At 34.7% G+C, this 21412-nt stretch overlaps 1 protein-coding gene and 1 pseudogene across 3 annotated transcripts; one reads left to right on the top strand and one right to left on the bottom strand.

Annotated features, from left to right (window-relative positions):
• Window positions 1–1513: 1513 nt before the first annotated feature.
• LOC143572425 (putative serine/threonine-protein kinase PBL3) lies at window positions 1514–7011 on the bottom strand (annotated as a pseudogene). The gene is made up of 6 exons (XR_013142254.1): window positions 6762–7011; window positions 6374–6681; window positions 5021–5155; window positions 4804–4940; window positions 4573–4696; window positions 1514–2112 (listed from the first exon to the last, which is right to left on the bottom strand). The product of XR_013142254.1 is annotated as a putative serine/threonine-protein kinase PBL3 (transcript).
• Window positions 7012–13095: 6084 nt separating this feature from the next.
• On the top strand, window positions 13096–21412 carry LOC143572424 (uncharacterized). Of its 2 annotated transcripts, XM_077057594.1 has the most exons (20): window positions 13457–13606; window positions 13665–14549; window positions 14721–14924; window positions 15724–15828; window positions 15929–15994; window positions 16083–16247; window positions 16385–16459; window positions 16861–17015; window positions 17083–17218; window positions 17294–17363; window positions 17745–17872; window positions 18190–18246; window positions 18372–18557; window positions 18809–18901; window positions 19006–19158; window positions 19232–19298; window positions 19411–19547; window positions 19630–19721; window positions 19800–19866; window positions 20690–21412. In XM_077057594.1, exons 2-20 carry the CDS (start codon window positions 13683–13685, stop codon window positions 20852–20854), a joined length of 2988 nt encoding a protein of 995 aa, XP_076913709.1. In that variant the 5' UTR covers window positions 13457–13606; window positions 13665–13682; the 3' UTR covers window positions 20855–21412. The 2 variants fall into 2 exon arrangements, with proteins under 2 accessions (XP_076913708.1, XP_076913709.1); XM_077057593.1 differs by having other exon boundaries at window positions 13096–14549.

The raw sequence follows: 21412 nt of genomic DNA, 5'->3' as shown, positions 1-21412 counted from the left end.
TGCGTTAGCACCAGAAACGCATCGTCGATCCTCTGTTAGGTAATTATGTCAACAATTGATATATTTTATGAATTTTCCGTCATTAGAATTTCCAGTGAAAAGGTATGACAACTACCCAAGCTTTTAAGTTCTAGATACGTTTACTCCAATTATCTTAAGGAGCTAGCCATATTTGAATTTGACTATAGATCCTTCAAAGTCTTCATGTAAACGTCACATCCCAAACATCCAAACATTGTAGTATATGTTTCAAACACATGTCAAGACTCAAGATTCGATATCGTTTCCTCCAATTGATTAACTGAAACATCTTTCTCAACGTATGTTCTTTTTCTTATAACCAACTGTTAACAATTCAAAATAAGTCTCTTTTGTTGTATTGTCATTTATTAACATTTTAATATTTAATTTATCCAAGTATAGTATTAAATTTACATTATATATTATCGTAATGTGGAAAGCTTGGAAACTCCGATAGTATAGGCGTATAGCATTGTAAATAATAAGTAAACACATATGATTTATAAATAAAAAGATGTCAAAAGTAGCATCTTATTTAGTAGTTGCTTTAAATTTAGTTGCACTTGTTATGTTGAAAATGACATAAAGATATGAAAATCATTCAACTTAAAATAACGTCCTAACATTTTTGAACATTATAGCTATATAATATGTCCTTCTCGAGACTTTTGAAGCATTGAAAAGATGTCATGAGTCATTGTCACGTACATTATTCATCTTGAGTATTAATTGATAGGCGGCTTCTTAAATGGAAGGGTGTCATTTCGGATTACACATGTACAACGTTGTTTATGATACGAGGTCTTACACCGTCTAAGTAATCTTCCACTTTTGTATTTCAATTGTTTATATGTTTTGTTTTGATACATGGATGAGTTGTCTTCCGTTGTGCATAACATTTATGAACTACCTTCATAGAAAAAATTGTCACACACAAATTTGTTTGATTTTAAACTATTCAATCTCTGTCATAGTTATTGATTTTTTTATTAATAAGCTAATAATAGTTTTTTCACTTTTTATTTTAACGATAACTCACACACTCTTTACTTTACTCTTAAATTACATTATTTTTACAAAGATGGTGCACAAACCCACGCCACTTGAGAAGGCAACGATAAAATTCATTCTTAAGTATATCAAACTGGATTATATAACTAAATGTTTGTGTGTCTGACTGATATGTTTGCACGTGTTCGTGTAATCACTTGTATGTTTTTGTGAATTCAAATGTTCATGTAGATATATGTTTTTAAAGTGTAGCAAACATATTATTTGTAAAATTGACCCCATATTTTTAAATTAAATTTTTAGAAACAATATGTTTGTTACAAAATGAAAAATAGCCAATATGCACCTATTTTTTAAAGGGTAATAATTTTTATCAGCTACCTATTTTTTAAGAATAAAATCACATTCATGAACCAATTTGGATCCTTTTAATTTTTTTCACTTATTAAATGCTCAACCAACAAAAGCTATCTACATCAATATCAAAACAAAATATCTACCATCAACATGTCAGATATGGTCTAATCACTCCTGTAACTATTTTATGACCTTAACACAATGAATTCATTGTATTTGAAGTTTTGAACAAATATTATTTTAAAAAAAAACAGCCAAACCAAGGGTATTGTTTGACATTTTCACTAGCCGATATACACGATCTATATCAAGATTGTAGCTTTTAGGCTACTTATGGTAGCATTGTTCAAGATTTCTTGTTTTACCGGGACCGGGGGCTTAGCACGGACGATGAAACATCAGGAACATTTTTGGGCGCGTTTGTGATTTCTTCCAGAGATGCGACAACCTCAGCCATTGTCGGCCTGTGTTTGGAATCTTTATGGAGACATTTTAGTGCAAGTGAAGCGACGGCTTGTGCACCTTTCTTTGAATATTGACCACCTAACCGCGTGTCCATAATTCTAAAAACCCCTCTACTTTCATTTAGAAACGGTTTCACCCATTCCACCAATGTTTCTTCAACACCACCAGCTCTCTCATCAGCAATTGCTCGTCGTCCTGACAATAACTCTAGTAAAACCACTCCAAAGCTATACACGTCGTTGTCTGTAGTCAAGTGTCCTGTAAATAAAACATATCAGTGTATCAAAAGCATTGATACAAACATCTTTACCTTAAACTTATCCATCACGTGGTCAAACCTTAAAGTAAACGCCAACATTTGTCAAACATTTAAACCTTAAAGTAAACGCCAACCCGTGTCAAACATATAACTAGGCTTTAGGCTGAGGGGTGTGGAGCGCGAGAGGGGGCGCGTGAGCCCATCCGCTCGCGCCCCGGGGCGCGAGCACCACACCACCGAGGCGCGAGAGGGGCGCGAGAGGGGCGCGAGCACGCAGACCAAGGCGGGCGCAAGGCCAGTCACGGCTGAAAATGGGCGTAAAGTTGGCTTGGGAATGCGTGAAGAGCCGTTGGGGCTTAGAAATAGAGCCGTTGGCTCTTTAAGTTTATTAAAAAAAAAAATTTTTTTCTCTATAAAACCAATATCACATACCACCCAAAACCAATATCACATACCAATATCACATACCAATATCACATACCACACCCAAAACCCAAAATCACCCCATCTTCCAAACCTTTTTTTAAAAACATGGCTGGAAATTGGTACCCAAACCTAGATTCAGATTACAGTTACGACGATTTATGGTCGGCACCGGACCAACCGATGTTTTATTCGGGGTCGCAACAATCATCCGGCTTTCAACCATCCAACATACAACCGTCTCCTAACTTTGTTGTTCCGGAGACACAAGAACCAGAAGGTGAAGCTGCGGGACAAAGAAGACGCGTCCACCGGAGAAAACAAGTTGCAACGGACGGGTCGGGTTCGGCTTCGACTGGAAGGACGAAACGGAAAACCACTCCGTGGTCATCGGATGAGAAGGAAGCCCTGTGTCGGGCTTGGATAGTCATTTCTGAGGATCGGCGTTGCGGTAATTGTTTTAACGTTTTTAAAAATGATTTTTAATAAAAAAGTTAAATAAAAAAGTTAAATGACTTACAAATTTATTTATGCATTTTGCAGCGGACTACCAAAAGAGCAAGGTCTTTTGGACAAAGGTTAGGGAGACGTTCTATTCGCTCGTTGGGAGTACAGAGCGGAACGCCGATATGATTTCGGGTCGGTGGACCGAAATCAGAAAATTTGTCGGCTTGTTTACTAATCTGTTCAACAGGAACGCCGGTCGTATGAGACCAAGTGGCAGTGACGATTTGGCGGTTTATAATTTCACTGTCGAAGAGTGGAAGCAGGAGTGCCTGCGGAGGTATGGGACGGTGAAGACGTGGGACGATGTAAAGGTGTGGGAGAGGTTGAGAAGGTGTTCTAAGTGGGTTGAGCTGGTGGCGCCGGACCTTGATGCGGAAGTAGGGCCGAAACGGACTAAAACTAGTTCGTCTGGAGCGTATAGCACTTCCGCCGGGTCGGATTGCCGGGTTGGATTCGACCTAAACGTTGCGGGGGAGGAAACGTCTTCACCGCCGAGGAGGCGGCCATTGGGAAGGGACGCCAGGGGGAAAAAACCGGCTGAGGGGGAAGCCGTAAACATCACCGATCTTGTTGAATCCCTCAATAAATTCAACAAAACCATGGAGGTGGTCTCTAATGACAAAAAGGAAAAAAAAGAATGAGAGATTTGGACTTCCTTACAAGAGACTTCAGTAACCTAAATCCGGTCGACCAAATGCTGATGGAAAAACAAAAGGAACGTATCCGGAAGAGGTTGATCGAAGAAGACCAAGCCGAAGAATAAGAATAATGTTTTTTTTAGTACTTTAATTTTTTTTTTAGATATTAATGTGTTTTTTTAATTAATGTGTGTTTTTTTAAACAATTTATGAGTTTTTTTTAATAATACGTTTTTTTAATACATTTATAAAAAAATAAAAAAAAAACCGCTCGCGCCCCCTCTCGCGCCCCTCCACACCAGGGCCCGGGGCGCGAGCACCACAACCAACACCCATCTTATCAAGTTTCTCTCTCTGCCACACGTCACAATATTATTGGCTGGAGCCCCCACTCGCGCCCCCTCTCGCGCCCCCCACACCCCTCAGCCTTAGACATGCCAATTATTTTTCATCTAGAATTTGACTTTTGTGGTCAAAGTAAGAACTCTTCAACATTAAATTGGTACTTAATAATACCAATAATGTTCTTAACAATGTCAAAACTCTAAAGCGAAAAGTACCACTAAAGAATAAAGATCATTAGTTGTTCACGCAAAAAGAATTACAACACACGTTGACTTCGCGGTTGAAAAGTCATCGATTTGACCCAGTGGCGTAGCCAGAAATTTTTTCCTACGGGTTCGAAATTTTTTTAGGGACAAAAGACCGATTGTTTACCACTTAGATTTGGGTTTTCTACGGGTTCGATGTTGAAATTTCTACGGGTTCGATGTCAAAATACACATATATATATCACTAAAACAAAATTTTGTACGGGTTCGGCCGAACTCATTCCCCTAAGGCTGGCTACGCCCCTGATTTGACCTGAAAAGTCAAAGCGTAGCTTTTTACCTGTCGCTACATATTCTGGAGCAGCATAACCGCTTGTCCCAACAACCCGAGTTGAAACATGCGTGTTGTCTCCTACCGGCCCGTTTCTTGCTAACCCGAAATCAGAAAGTTTTGCAGTAAATTCCTGCATTTTTTCAATAAAGGATCTAAAAATAAAAATACTAATAATAAAAATAATAGTTTAAACTTTTATGCAATTTTCCTAAAAATATATAAGCCATTTTAACATACCGAACTTAGGAGGATGTTAGAAGCTTTCAAATCACGGTAAATAACACTGGGTTCCTTGCTGTGCAAGAAAGATAATCCTTGAGCTACATCAATGGCAATGCGCATCCTTGTGGCCCAAGGAATCGGTTCAACACCTTCTGCACATAACCAGATAATCATGTTAAACAAAGATAAAAGTTTTAGACCTGGTGATTCATGGCTGCAGCCATAAACTTACTTCTAAACAGGTGGTTTCTAAACTCCCTTTTGGCATGAATTCATATACCAGAAGCCTGCTTTCGTATTCCTGACAATATCCGATAAGTTTAACGAGGTTTTTGTGACGAAGCTTTCCCATGTAATCAACTTCAGTCTGCAAATTATAAGAATTGAAGAAGAATTGTTACTTTTTTTGCAGCATATTATTTTTTGCTTCTAATGTTTGATATATCAAGCAACATACTTAAATTTGTTCAGATATAGTTTCTTATATCTTACTCGAAACCTGAATAGAACTGTACCGTTAATTCAAAACGATAATAATAAGGTGGCAGGCAAACGAGCAACAAGGGCAACCCCCTTTATTAAATGTACATAATAAAATGTCATAATATCAAAATATTTATCTTCATAATTTTAACATAAATACGCTAAGAATCTAGTTAATGGTAGTTTGAATTATAAGAAAAAAGAGAAAGTTAATGATCATGTATTAAATTATTATACTTGATGAAATGAGTATATAAGGTATTATTGTAATGCATCATAGGTAGTGTTGCCAATTTATATAAAGAACAAATTTTTAAATAGAAAAACATAAAGAACATACAAAATTACAAACAATTATACTTGATGCATGCAAAATAACCGGATGCAGATTTTGCGTGAAAAGAGACGGTTACATATATGTAAATAACATTCTGTGTGAAAAGTGACTGTTACATATATATAAATAACATTTTGCGTAAAAAGAGACCGTTACATATATATAAATAATGTAATATATGTAACCGTCTCTTTTTAACTGATTTTCATAATTTGACTATATAAAGTACTTTATATATGCGATTTTAGTTTTTTCTTTTTTTAAAATATAAAATTTGAGCAATAGTAAAAAAAAAGATTCTTCATCTAAAGTCCTTAAACTTTTTAAGTATTCCAATTCTATTTAAGTTTTTTAAAAATGTTAAAAACAATAAAACTAAATAAAACAAATTAAACATGTATAAATCTGGTTATCACTGAGTAATTACTTTTATAATTCGACTTAAACTGAACATTTATTATTGAGCTTATAATTTGTTTTTACTATTGCCTCCAACTTCAAGTTAATTAAAGAAAAAGCTATCACTCATTAGTAACTAATTAGTAATCATTATTCTTTCACTTATCACCCTTAATTTAAAAAAGAAATTAAGCATAACTAAAAAATTACATAGTATTAAGTGACTTAAAAAAACAAAACTTTAAATGAGTAAAAACTTTAAAGCAACATTTTCAAAACTTACTGAGATAAATAAATTTATATAAAGAAAAAACAAAGTAAGTTACGTATGACACAAGTAAAGTAACAAAAGAAACTTGTACTTGCAAGCCACTCTCTATGACCTTGATGACTTTCAGCCTTCAACACTTTAACGGCAATCACTAGTCCGGTGCCGGGTTTCGCCGGAGCAAAAGTGGTCTCATCAATCCACCCTTTATACACTCTCCTAAACCCGCCTTCTCCGATCAAACTATCCGTCCGAAAATTCTTCGTGGCCGCCTTGAGATCGCCTAGCGAAAACGCCTTCAAATTATTCGGAATTGGAAAACTTTCATCCGCGGGTGCTTTCGAACCTTTTTTTAAACTCTTCGCACCCGATTCTTGACTCCTTTCCCTTCGGCTAATCGCCTCCTCTATAACACAACAAAATTTAAATAAAATGATTAAAATTGTAAACAAAATTCATTTTTTGTACAAAGTTTAGAACATGTACTCATTAATTGTGTGGAAGAAACATGAGCAACATTTGCTGGTTTTCCAACACAAAGACCCATTTGAGGGATAAGAGTTTTAGTTTTGAGTTTATGTTTTTCAAACATGAATAGAAAGTAGTAAGCAAATTGGGGTATAAATTGGTGGCGGTTTTGGTTGGCAGCTAAAAGGATTTCTTTTTTGAATATTCTAAGATGTTAGTCAAAGAGTAATAATATATCTTGAATATTAATTGTGGATATAACATTACTTCATTATGTTATATACTTTATATTATATTGTCTATCTTGACTACTACCCGTATCTTCGGTTTTTTGCATTTATTATTATACTTTTATTTATATACGGTTTGTTGTTGGTCATAAGTTGAGACTTGTGGGATTGATTGTGGATAAATACATGTAGGTAAGTTATTGTTTTCGTCGTCAATTTGGTCAAAGTCTTTGGTTGGGATTAATCTTTGTGTGATTTAATATAATAGTTGTAATTTTTGTTTCTTTTTTAGTTTTAAATTGTTATAAGATTATGTGTAATGAAAAATGGTTGGGACGTCAAAATTTAAATGTGAGTGACGGGTGTTAGAGGTGGATTTTTATTTATTTATTTGATAATAGTTAAAATCACTACGTTGGTATGAAATGAACATTAGTTAAAGTTTTATTGTCTATATGATAATAACATGATACTTTAACGTGTTTTATATTTAAAACCAACATAGATAGACTAATGTAAATTATTAACTTTGTAATATGTAATGGATAATCTGCAATTCGTGTAAATTAAAAGAAGACATGGACCGACAATGACCCTTTGACTAAGAATACGAAACAAAATAATATCCATAGCATAAATTTAAAATAGGGATGTATTTAATATTTTGATTTATTATTAGTGAGTGCCATATTGTGTATTTATAAAAAGAATACATGTAATTATTAATATGTATATGGGCACACACTTGTATTTGTATGTATACCAAGAATGAATTATTGACCATCAAACTAACTTTGTAGGAATATACTTTTACGTATTATTAAATATATTTTCATTTTTTATACTTAAAAAAGTTTAGGGAAATTTAGAGAGTAAAGAAAGGAAAACTTTTAAGAAAATGAAGTGATATGGTAAGGAAAATGTAGAAAATGTGAAAGATGTTAAAAAAGTTAGATATCACAGCCTATAAACCAGGGATGAACAAATGGTATTTGGTATCAATATCGAGTTGATACATGTATTTAACCATGTCATTTCGGTACTAATTTTCTATCTATAATTTGTGTTTTTTGGGAATGTACTTACCAGTACCGCTATTTTGGGTTGATTTACCTTTAAGTATCTGTATCATACCTAGCATTTTCGGTATCGATAACAGTACCGATCTTTATAGTTTTTAATATTGATAGTATTGATACCTATACCGAGCTCATATCTGCTACATATTAACAATAGAGTTTCATGGTTACGTGTGTTACACGTCGACAACATCAATTTGAAAACGTCACGGTGATTTTGTTATTTTTATTTGTTTGTTTATTTTTTTAAGTGTAAAATACACATTTATTCATCACACATAACGAACGTCGTCACAGTCTACCGCCAGCATTCACCACACATTGTTCACCTGCTCATCATTATCATTTCCACGTCACCATACATCCACCACTAAACACCAAACAACCCCCACCGTTTAGACTTTATTAATGCACCACATAGTTTTAAATGATATGAGCGCATTATATATCTCTATACAAGGATGCGTTAACGTACGATAAGTGTTTAACATATATTAGGTAAGTGAATACATTTAAGGTTAAAACACATAACTTATGTTCAAGCCAAATTCCCACCTTAAAACGTTAAAAGATTAAACCTTAAAACGTTCAGGCTTAAATTATGATACATTCAAGGTTAAAACTCATCACTCAAAACTCAAAATTGATCAATTGAAGTTTCAAATTGATGAATAATTGAATCGATTTAAAAAATTATCCGATTAGTTGGCTTCAATTTCAATTTCAATTTCATTTTTACAAAAAAAACTAAACAAAACCGATGAAACAACGAAAGTGGCGTTCGTGTTTTTCTAGAGAGTTGCCGAACCCTCGTTGCCGACTCCGGTGATGGTGAAGGAGGTGTGTTGATGCCAGCGAGTGGTGGCGGAGACGGATTGAGGGAGAGGGGCGGGCAAACGAATGTTATTGTGATTTAAGGTTTCTGAAAATCAACGTTAGGCGGTGTCGCGTACGCAATGTACAATAAAGAATTATTGTATTGGATCCTTAATCTTTTCATTTTTTATATAATAGTAACACAATAAATAAACAGTGTATTTACTGGCTGTAAACTTAAATTTATAGAGCTTTTAGTTGAGTATTTAGGTTAGTTTAAGGTGTAAAGGGTATTAGAGAAGACGGGGCGCCAATATAGGTAATGTGTATGACTTTCAAACCACATAGCAACACCGATACCACCCCATATAGGTAGGGTGGCTTCATTCCATGACACATGTTTGTCACACAAAATTGATTTATTTTGTACATTTTTATACTTGAAGAACTAAAAAACAAACAAAAAGTTACAGGGTATGTGATCACCCCGGTAGGCTTGAAAAATCAAATTTTGTACCTAATTTGAATATTTTTTTTCTAATCAAGTTACAAACTTACGAGTTTTTGAATCGTATTGCATCGAATTTGAATTATATATATTTTACATAGCGTTTTGTTTGAGTCAACATGAAAACAAATTATTGGATGCACAACAACTCGACAAGGAATTCAAAGAAGTTTTTAGCTATGGGTGGAATAAGTTTTTCGACTTCGTCCAAGTTGTAAGGATTTATAACAAGTTGAGACTTCTTAAAAACATGCTCAAAGTGTAGATTAAAGACAGAGAAGAGACACTAAGAATAGTATGAAAAAGTGTAAAAGAATAAATGATACTGACAAAAGGTTGGAACATTATGCTTCACCTTCTGATCAAGCGTGAGCCCGCTATGGTGCAGGGCTGTAGGCCCATTTCCAAGGGTGGGCTTGGCTGTTCAGTCTTCATCTCAAGTCCAACATCATGTGGCGCATGGCCTGGCCCAATATATTTCAGCCGTAGCCCGTAGGTGAGGACGTGAGGCAAGTCATGTGGCCCTTGTAAAAGATGTTAAATAACTATATACTAGATGCCGGATTCAAAAACATTTATACCTTTAAATATTTGATCAAACGATCGTAGCATCTAAAGGCATGTTTGGTTTGTGAAATTCAAATGAATTAGATGGAATTGGAATTTAAATCTCTTCTATTGATGTGTATAGTTCAAAGAACTTGTTGTACTTGGAATTTAATTCCATTTTCAACGGGTTTGGTTGACAACTGAAGTGAAATTCATATTTGAATTTATTTAAGTCAAATTCATTCACTTAAAAGATTTCACAAATCCTAACAATGTGAAGGATTTCATCAAAAGTAAATGGAATATCCGACCCCAGATACGTTTCGTTCCATATATGGTCGAATACCCATTCCAGATTGTCATCCATGGTCTAAAGTTACGTAGGGATAATATTAATGGATAATAACATTTGACAAGTTTGAAGAATTTTCAAATTCTTTGATTTCTTTGATTTCAGATTTCCAGTCAACTTTTTAAACCTATATCGGTCTTTTATTTTAACATAGATGAAATAGTATTTGTATAAATATAAGTTTATGATAAATTATTATCATAAGCTTATATTTATACAAATAATATCCATGAAACATAATCCCTGCTTTGGGGCCAAGTATTCATTTGTTTTCTTTTAAGTCATAAAAAGCTCAAATGATCCTCAACCCATATGATGATATAAAGCCTTGAAACAAGGTGGAATCCATTCAACACTAAAATCACAACCTGCTCCCTACTTATCATTTAACTTTTCATTACACCCCCTTTTATATTTAAAAATATTCTGATAGGCAATAAAACAAATCTTAACGTTTCAACACATGATTCGTAGTTGGAATCTGTTAAGTTTTCGGTTGGTATGCGTTAAGCTCGTTAAGAAACTGATACTAAAATATGCCAGTTAAGAAAACATAGCGACACTCATATAATTTATACTAAAAAAATTAACATATTAAAAAGTTCATAACGGTAACGACGCTAATTTTAGCCCGAGCTTTGGTTATGAGTTGACAACAATTTGACCGGTATTGGTTACGTCGTTGCGGTACCATAACTAAAACAAAACGGTCGGTAAAACTCGGGTGTTGTTGGTGGCAGATGTTGCGGTAGCGAGTAGGTAAAACCCGGATCTGGTAAAACCCGAGTGTTGAAGCATTGAGTTGATGCGAATTTCGGCCGGTTTTCCGTTATGTTTGTGACAATATCAAAATTAGAATGAAAAAAAAAAACCAAACAAACAAATTGGTGTGGCCTAATATTCCGCCACTTGGCCCAATGAGAGTCATTGCGACACCGAAATTGCCTTTTAGTCTATGTAGATAATCGATAATATCTAATTCCATTGATATTTTTGGTTAAGGGGGTGTTTGGGATTGCTTCTTAAAAGTGCTTATGGCTTTTTGGAGATGCAAAATATCCAAAATGTCTCTCCAAAAGCACCTAAAAGCTCCAATTTGAAGCTTATTTGGAGCTTTTAGGTGCTTTTGGAGGGACATTTTGGATATTTTGCCTCTCCAAAAAGCCATAAGCACTTTTAAGAAGCAATTCCAAACATGCTCACTATTTTTAACGACCAATTATCTTGTTCACTAGTACATGCTAGGTTAAACTGGTATCTTAAACATAGTTGATCTAAATAATAAAAATAAAAAAATGTTGGCTCAATCATCCAAACCATCAAGATTATTTTATTTGGTTTAGTGGTTGAACTAACTAATTTTTTAAACATGTTATTAAAGCTTTAACAAATTCTCAACACACCTAAAAGCATATCTAAACGTGCTTAGGTTACTAATATTAATTTATTTTTTTTATAAAAAAAATCGAATCTCCCATAAGCATTCCCATGTCAGTTTGGGTTATAGTGTGGTGACTATTTTGGGTTAACACTTTAACTGTTAACATATTAATAATGTGTTAACCTACTCTATGACCCAAACCGATAATTTTAGATTACTATTTAAAACATTTAATAATCTACCCACACAAAGGGACGAAAGGCATGTTAAGAGTTCCTAAAATATACAAACAATACTTTTAAGAATGTGATTTAATATAAACTAATCCCCTTTACAACCAAGCAAATGTGTAATATGATATGTCATCCATATATAGAATGTATTATATTATTTGGTATTCCATTGATACATTTGAAGACAATAAAATGAATGAATTTTTTACAAGTTCAATTTTTTTTAAACATTTCTAACACAAACTGATTAGTTTGTTGTGATGTAGTCATCTTCACAGCCAAATTTCACTAACACTATTGACAACACACAACAAATTAACATAGATTCAGTTTAATTTTAATAATTTTTCTTTAAAGTATTATAAGTATTATAATTAAAATTTCAAAAATAACATTAGATGGGAAACTAGATTTTAATGATCGAAATTATGATTAATTGGCCGATAGTAATCTGCATACGCATTGTGAAGTGTACACCAAGGACACATGAAGTTACTCTTATGTTAAACTGAAACTGTCTTTGTCAACAAAATTATTTAACATTGTTTGAAACTACCCCCAATACCCAAGCGAGCCTTATTGATACGAGATATCAACAATCCATATTGATTTTGATGCTTCAAGTTTGACTCACTCAATAACACAATCAAGGAGAAAAGTAAACCCATCACTATGAGAAAACCCTTTAAGTTAGACTTCGAAATTCACTTTCATGTAATTAAACCAGAAGACCAATTTTATTTGGCATCAAACATAACAATTAGGAGTGCCACTGAGTATATTGTCATATAAGCTACTACCGACCAGTAAGTTATTGAGTGTGACCAGACAATCAAAAACTAGACGATGACGGAGCGACCTCTAATTCAGGATTGATCGACACCAAAGGAACGCTCTACTAGAAGAATCAAGGCTTTAGGTTACTAGATCCTGGACACAATCTCCCCAGAGACGAAGAGCCCCTACCTTTTATAGCCTCTTCTTCTTGTTTGCTTACCTAGCTATTGTCTAGCGAGTGATCCCAATTCACGGTAAGAAACAAGACAACAAGCGAGCGCACCTCTGTTCACTTCTTCTCCACCAAGCACATAAGTTTAAGGATAACTATAAATCGGTGGCTACCCAAAGAAAAGATTCGATCCGCCACCGATCAAAAGGTTGTTCACTATGACGGGGAATTGTTTTGTCTATAGACTAAAAGACAAAGGAGTAGAATAAACCATTGGACAATACCCAAAGGGCTATTATTGCAACAACCTCCCGCAATATATTTCCCTCTAATATTCGAGCTTCAATCAAACATTCAACAATTACTCTTTACCCTTTTTACCCCTACGACCTTTTGCCCTAATTAGTCTCCAGCCCTAATCTCCAATCCCATTCCATCGTAACCGCCACCGTCAATCCCACCATCACCGGCAACCGTCAACTTCTCCGGCGATGGATCCTCAGGTTCAGCAAGCACAACTGGCGGCCATACTCGGCGCCGATCCAGCGCCGTTCGAAACCCTAATTTCGCATCTCATGTCATCATCCAACGACCAGCGTTCGCAAGCCGAGCTTCTGTTCAATCTCTGCAAACAAACCGATCCGAATTCGCTGTTTCTGAAGCTAGGTCAGATGCTCCAGATGTCTCCTCACATGGAGGCTCGTGCCATGTCAGCAATTCTGTTACGGAAGCAGTTAACTCAGGATGACTCGTTGATTTGGAACAGGTTGTCTCCCGCTACTCAGTCCTCGCTTAAATCTATATTATTGACTTGTGTACAGCAGGAGGAAGCCAAAACTATTATGAAGAAGTTGTGTGATACGGTTTCGGAACTAGCTTCGGTTATTTTGCCTGATAACGGTTGGCCCGAGCTTTTACCGTTTATGTTTCAGTGTGTGTCGTCGGATTCGGTGAAGCTGCAGGAGTCTGCTTTTTTGATATTCGCTCAGTTGTCGCAGTACATCGGGGAGACGTTGATTCCGCATATTAAGCATTTACATGGAGTGTTTTTGCAGTGTTTGACTACGTCTGGGAGCGCGGATGTGAGGATTGCGGCGTTGAGTGCTGTGATTAATTTTATTCAGTGTTTGAGTTCCGGTGATAGAGATAGGTTTCAGGATCTGCTTCCTGCAATGATGACGACTTTGACGGAGGCTTTGAATGGCGGGCAGGAGGCTACGGCACAGGAAGCGTTGGAGTTGCTGATTGAGTTGGCTGGGACGGAACCGAGGTTTTTGAGGAGGCAGTTGGTTGAGGTGGTTGGGTCTATGTTGCAGATTGCTGAGGCGGAGACATTGGAAGAGGGGACTAGACATTTGGCTATTGAGTTTGTGATTACGCTAGCGGAAGCCAGGGAGAGAGCGCCGGGTATGATGAGAAAGCTGCCACAGTTTATTAGCAGGCTGTTTGGGATTTTGTTGCAGATGTTGTTGGATATTGAGGATGAACCTGCTTGGCATACTGCGGAAAATGAGGATGAGGATGCAGGGGAGTCTAGTAATTATAGTGTTGGTCAAGAGTGTTTGGATCGGTTGGCTATTGCTCTAGGTGGGAATACGATTGTCCCTGTTGCGTCTGAGCAGTTGCCAGCTTACTTGGCGGCTCCTGAATGGCAGAAGCATCATGCTGCGCTTATTGCTCTTGCACAGATAGCCGAGGGATGCTCAAAGGTAAAAATGTTATTTGAAGTTATATGTTATAGTTTGGATTATATTAAATTTTAAGTATGCTATATAAATAGATGGTATGCTTGTGTTTGTTGTTTTCATGTTGCTTTGGAAAGTTATATTGTCTTCACTGCTGTTTCTGATATTTTGAAATTTGAATAACTCGTGATGCAGGTGATGATCAAGAATTTAGAGCAAGTGGTGACGATGGTATTGAATTCATTCCAAGATCCTCATCCACGTGTGAGATGGGCTGCAATTAATGCAATTGGACAATTGGCTACAGATTTGGGCCCAGACTTGCAAGTCCAGTACCACCAAAGAGTGCTACCAGCTCTAGCTGCTGCAATGGATGACTTTAATAATCCACGTGTTCAGGTATGTTCTGTTTATTAATGCGTATATGTTGGTCTCTCTGAGTTATTGAGGCATGTATGGACTTATGTAGACATAGAAGTTACATGTAGATGTTGGTTTAGCATTGTATTCTCGTATTCATGGACTTATGGAGACAGAACTTGCATATAGCTCTAGATACTGCAATTGTTGCTTCAAGTTATTTGTTGTATAGCTTTTATAATTTGATCAAATTGATATGGAACTTGCTTCCTGCTATTTGGGATACTAAATTTTTGATTGAGTTAGCTACAAAGCCATGTGTGAATATAGCGAGCTTAGTTTAAATTAATATTCATGATAGGAGGGATTTTAGGTGTCCATTAAGTATGCTTTATACTTCAGGCAAATTCTAGTTGTAGCTTGATATGCTAAGTAAACAAGACTAGTTTGAATAAACAGTGCTAGTTGAACAACAAAAACCATTTTTACTTTGTAATGCACCTTAAACAAGGGTTGATCTCATTTTTATTTCTAAAAGTTTATTAAAATGTCAAAGTTGAGTTACACCTGACTTGAGAAGTAAGCGACACTGGTTTTGAATATATGTTTTTTTGCTCAATTACAAATTCTACATTTTCGATCGGTTATCTTTCTTTCTTTCTTTTGTTTTTTGGCACTATCACACTTTTTGTTTTATTTTTTACTTGTATATTCTTATGGTGAGTGAGCATGATATATTAATCAATGAATATAGCTTACCAAATATCTGGATGACATCTTACATCTTGAGTACACTTTCATTCTCTTTGTTATTATATATGTTATTTTTGTTCTGCAGGCGCATGCCGCTTCAGCGGTGCTAAATTTCAGTGAGAACTGCACCCCTGATATCTTGACGCCTTACTTGGATGGAATAGTGAGCAAGTTGCTTGTATTGTTACAGGTAAATTAGTGAAGGGTGGATGCCGCAATTTATATGAGCAAAAATGCAAATATGTCATTAAGTTTATTTTAAATTGAACTAATGATGCTTTTTTATGTAGAATGGTAAGCAAATGGTACAAGAAGGGGCCTTGACTGCTCTAGCATCTGTTGCTGATTCCTCACAGGTAACTTACGCATCATCACTTTTAGTTTCTACTTTCTAGAATTAGAACTTTACGCTTATTATTTCACTCGTATTTTGTGAATTAACAGGAACACTTCCAAAAGTACTATGATGCGGTTATGCCGTATTTAAAAACTATATTAGTTAATGCAAATGATAAAGCCAATCGTATGCTTCGAGCTAAAGCAATGGAATGCATTAGTTTGGTTGGAATGGCTGTTGGGAAGGAGAAGTTTAGAGACGATGCTAAACAGGTATGCTACTGTTTGTTTGATAGTCGCATTCTCATTATATATATATTTGTGTGTGTGTGTATAATATTTTTTTGCATCGTTATCTTGCTTCTTATTTCATGAATAATTATGTTCATCTTTTCTGATTGTGTGTTAAGGTGATGGAAGTGCTGATGTCATTGCAAGGATCTCAAATGGAGACTGATGACCCCACTACCAGCTACATGCTTCAAGTAGGTGTTATTTTTTTTGTCAAAAAAGAAAATAGAAAATACTATAAGAAACCTTTTGGAAATTTGCTGAGTGTGTACATGATTAATGTTATTTTGAATGAATAATATTTCCCACTTTAAAATTTTTTTAATAAGGTTATTTGATTTATTTGTTTTCTAGAAGTTTTTTTTATAGGCATGTTTGAATCTGTAAACTTTGTAAAAAATAACAGAGTATGGAGAATTTTGTTGTTAATAATAACTTAATGTTTTTGAACCTGATATAAAGGATAATTTATTAATCTTTAAAAGTTTAGAGAATTAGTTCTACAAGCTAAATTCTAAGGACTTGTGTGCAAATTCAGCAAAAATCTATATGGGTTTTCAACAATTTTTCATTCTGTCACCCTTTGTTACTGTAGGCGTGGGCTCGGCTATGCAAATGTTTAGGGCAAGACTTTCTTCCTTACATGAGTGTTGTCATGCCTCCTTTGCTTCAATCTGCTCAACTGAAACCTGATGTCGTCATTACATCAGCAGATTCAGATAATGAGATTAATGAATCAGATGACGAAAGGTATTGTATTTTTTTTGTATTATATATATATATATTTGAATAATACTGAGAGTTGCATGCCTTGCAGTATGGAGACAATTACACTTGGTGATAAAAGGATAGGGATCAAAACTAGTGTTTTGGAGGAGAAAGCAACCGCTTGCAACATGTTGTGTTGTTATGCTGACGAGTTAAAGGAAGGGTTTTACCCATGGATTGATCAGGTTTAGAACATTTAAGTTTTTTTACACACGTTATTGTTTTTTTATGAATAAATGCTAATGTATTTACCTCAATAGGTTGCACCAACCTTGGTGCCACTTCTCAAGTTTTATTTCCATGAAGAAGTTAGGAAAGCAGCTGTTTCAGGTATTTTTTATATGATTTCTATATGGTTGTAAACAAACCAAATGAACATGAATTGGCTTGTTTATTAGCACAACAAACGAGTTAACATGAACATATATAATAATAAGCTTGTTCATGTTCATTAATGTTCACTTGTTTAAATGCTAAATGAAATGAAGAAATGGACTTAATCAAACAACGTTATTGAAAAACCAGAGAAAAACAATCAATTTAACCATTTTTAGCCTTAATGTACAAATGCATTTTTTGTTCTTTTTAACTAAACACACCCAAAGTCTTGTTCATTTATTTAGTAAATGAACAACGAATAGCCTTAATTTCTTCATACTTATACGATTTCCCATATGCATAAATTGTATTTAATGGAATTTATTTTTTTAGCCATGCCGGAGTTGTTGCGATCTGCAAAGTTAGCCATCGAGAAAGGACTTGCTCAGGGTCGTAATGAATCTTATATAAAACAGCTGTCTGATTACATAGTTCCCTCTTTGGTTGAAGCTTTGCATAAGGTAATGTTATCTTCTCACAGAATTTTGGGGTTTGGCAATCCTGATCCATTTACTTTGAATGGGTTGATTGGGTCATGCTTTACCTTTAACATGACACGGGTAAATTTTTAAAATGTTAGGTAGAAAGGGAACAAGCCAAATGAGTCACTAGTCAATAATTAAACGTTTATTTCCAATGCATACACCTCCTAGATCTTTCTATTTATAAAATCAGATTGTTCAAATAGCATTATTCTATAATCATATTTGTTTCACTAGTTTTTTATGAGAAATTTTAAAAGTTATAAACAAAAAACATTCTGGTTTAATCGTTGCAGGAACCTGATACAGAAATCTACGCAAGTATGCTGGATGCTTTAAATGAATGTATACAGGTTAGTTATAATCTATATCAAACTCGTGAATTAAAATTATATAATCTTTATAGCTTTACATTGCACCTAGCTGCATATAGATCATAGAATGTTGAATCCATTATCGTGTTTCAACATGGTATTAGGTATCTGGACCACTGTTAGATGAAAACCAGGTGAAAAGCATTGTGGATGAAATAAAGCAAGTAATCACAGCAAGTTCAAGTAGAAAAACCGAAAGAGCCGAGAGGACAAAAGCTGAAGATTTTGATGCTGAAGAAGGGGAATTGCTTAAAGAGGAAAATGAGCAAGAGGAAGAAGTTTTTGACCAGGTTCTTGTTCAACAACTCTTTTCCCCTTATCGACCTTAATTAAGTTAAGACCTTTACCAAACATAAATGGCACTTGAATCACCAACAAGGCTACGCTTAAGAGTATACCAACATTATTAGTTATAATAAGATTATGGGATGGTATATCTTTTGGTTTTCCTAATTTATGGTTAACAAATTTTATTTATTTTTTAATTTAAACGTGATCCAGTTTTTTAGGTATTTGTATTTAAACTAATTTGCTGTTTCAGATTGGTGAGATCTTGGGAACATTGATAAAAACATTCAAAGCCTCGTTCTTGCCTTTCTTTGATGAGATGTCATCATATTTGATGCCGATGTGGGTAAGTATGCCAATTTTGCTTTTGATGCAATAAATATGATATTATGAAGTTTAAAGGGTAAAATAAGAAATTTGTTGACGATGAATACACTTAATCATTTTTAGGGCAAGGATAAAACAGCTGAAGAAAGGAGAATTGCAATTTGCATCTTTGATGACGTGGCAGAACAGTGTCGTGAAGCAGCTCTAAAATATTATGACACATATCTTCCTTTCCTTCTTGAAGCTTGCAATGATGAGAATTCAGATGTTCGCCAGGTCAGCATCATCACTGTCTGATTGCTTTCTGCTTTCTTGTGAACTGAACTATATACATTCTTTAAAAATTCAGGCTGCTGTATATGGACTTGGAGTGTGTGCAGAGTGTGGTGGTTCTGTCATAAAACCACTTATTGGAGGTAAGCATATCTGATATAACATTATGACAACTGGAATGATAAATATGAAACGTTGAACTTTTGCAAGGGTGTATGAGACAATTAATATTTATTTCTGCACTTATTTTTACAGAGGCTCTTTCAAGGCTAAATGCTGTAATTAGACACCCTAATGCTCTCCAGTCTGAAAATGTGATGGCTTATGATAATGCTGTTTCTGCTTTGGGGAAAATATGTCAATTTCATCGTGACAGTATTGATTCCGCTCAGGTAGATCATACTTTGTATTTTATATTATTTTTCTGATTATAAGTATGTCCATTTGTAAATATTATGTTTTGTTGTCTGGCAGATTGTTCCTGCATGGTTAAGCTGTTTGCCAATCAAGGGAGATCTTATTGAAGCTAAAGTTGTTCACGAGTTGCTTTGTTCTATGGTTGAAAGGTAAATATGAACAATGCTTTAATTTTTAAAACATTGTTTTTTGGGTGTGTCTAACAAACTCTACTGTTTATATTACAGGTCAGACGTGGAACTTTTGGGTCCCAACAATCAATATTTGCCAAAAATTGTTTCTGTGTTTTCTGAGGTTAGTTGTCTTTAATCTAGTTTTTGTCAGTTATTTTTACTAGATGTGCAAATTTTAAGCAGTTTGTTTATAAGTGGGTTGATTTGAGCAGGATGAGGTTGAAATAAAATGGTTCTTCTAAGTTGTAACCATATTACTATAGTAGACCCGCTAATGGTTATAATATAGATAGAAACTATGGGCCAACTTACTTGATCCAACCCGTTTAGATACATTTATTTTTTACTATACAGTTTATTTCTTTATTATAATTATAAATTAAAAAAACGGCCTTTGATATTAAAAGTAGGGGTGTGAACCTGTCTATCTGAGTTTAATATATGACAGCTCAAGTTTGGCTTGTGAATAGTGTTTTAAGTTTGAACTCGGCTACTTTATTTATATTCATTGGTTTACTATTAACCATATATATATATAGTTTTAATTTTCATTATAACATTAAGTTATTTTGTTATTAATATCATATATAATGAGTATTATGTAAATATGTATTTGATATATCGAAACAATCATATCATATATTGGTTCGTTTAGGCCTGCAAGCCTACTCGAGCTCGATAAATGAAGCTCAGGCTCAGGATTGTTTTTTGAGCTCAGGCTCGGGCTCACTTAAGATCGACTAGATTGGCTCATTTACACCCCTAGATAAATGTTTAAAATGGTTTTGACTATTTTTATAAAATACAACTAATATTACTCTTTTTATATTTTCAACAACCTTGTATTTGTCAACTTGAATTCTATTGGATGTATATATGTCAACACTTGCATCTGCTTACTTTTTCAACCTTGAATTTTAAAACTTTGTTTTTGTGGAATTTAGATTCTTTCTGCCAGCAAGGACCTTGCAACGGAAACAACTCTTAACAGAATTGTTAACTTACTGAGACAACTGCAACAAACACTGCCGCCTGCTACCTTTGCAGCAACATGGGCATCTTTGCAGCCACAACAGCAACTTGCAATACAATCTTATCTTACATCATAACATCATTATCCATCACACATACACACAAGAAGCCTCTAGAAACATTGTCGGCTGGCTACTTGTTCTTTTTTGTGGAAATTCATGTTGGTTTTTAAACGTGTCAGTGGTGTCTCGCCCATTCTTTGCGCCATAAGATGTTCATTTTTTCAGTGTGAAGTCATGTAACAACCTCGGATGGGTTGTTTGGTTGAGTGTGAACAAGGAAAGTTGCATATTTGGTATTTTGTTGGTATATTGTACAACTATTGTAGATGTGGGTGCATCTATTGTTGTGAGGTTTCTGTTGGTCACCAATAGTTGTTTTTAGCAAAGCAACTCTTATCTGAGTTTTGGGGCAATTTTTGTGTTTTTGGACATAAATTAATCAACTTGTTTACTTGGTATTTATCACTTATTTGGTTTGTTCTTTGAAGACAGATGGATTTGCTGTTTTGAACTCTTGTCTTGTTGGTTATCTTGTTCTTTTGCAGCTATTGTTTTTATCAACCAAAAATATAAAAGTCATGCTTTTCTATGAAAATTTATAAGTTTTATAAAATACACATTAAGTTTTTGACA

This window comes from Bidens hawaiensis, unplaced genomic scaffold (assembly GCF_021521415.1).
Source record: "Bidens hawaiensis isolate Kalapana, Puna unplaced genomic scaffold, B.hawaiensis_p1.1 tig00025843_1, whole genome shotgun sequence".
In the NCBI taxonomy this organism is placed as follows: domain Eukaryota; kingdom Viridiplantae; phylum Streptophyta; class Magnoliopsida; order Asterales; family Asteraceae; genus Bidens; species Bidens hawaiensis.
Note: the sequence above shows the minus strand (reverse complement) of the source record. Positions and strands in the feature narration are given on the sequence as shown.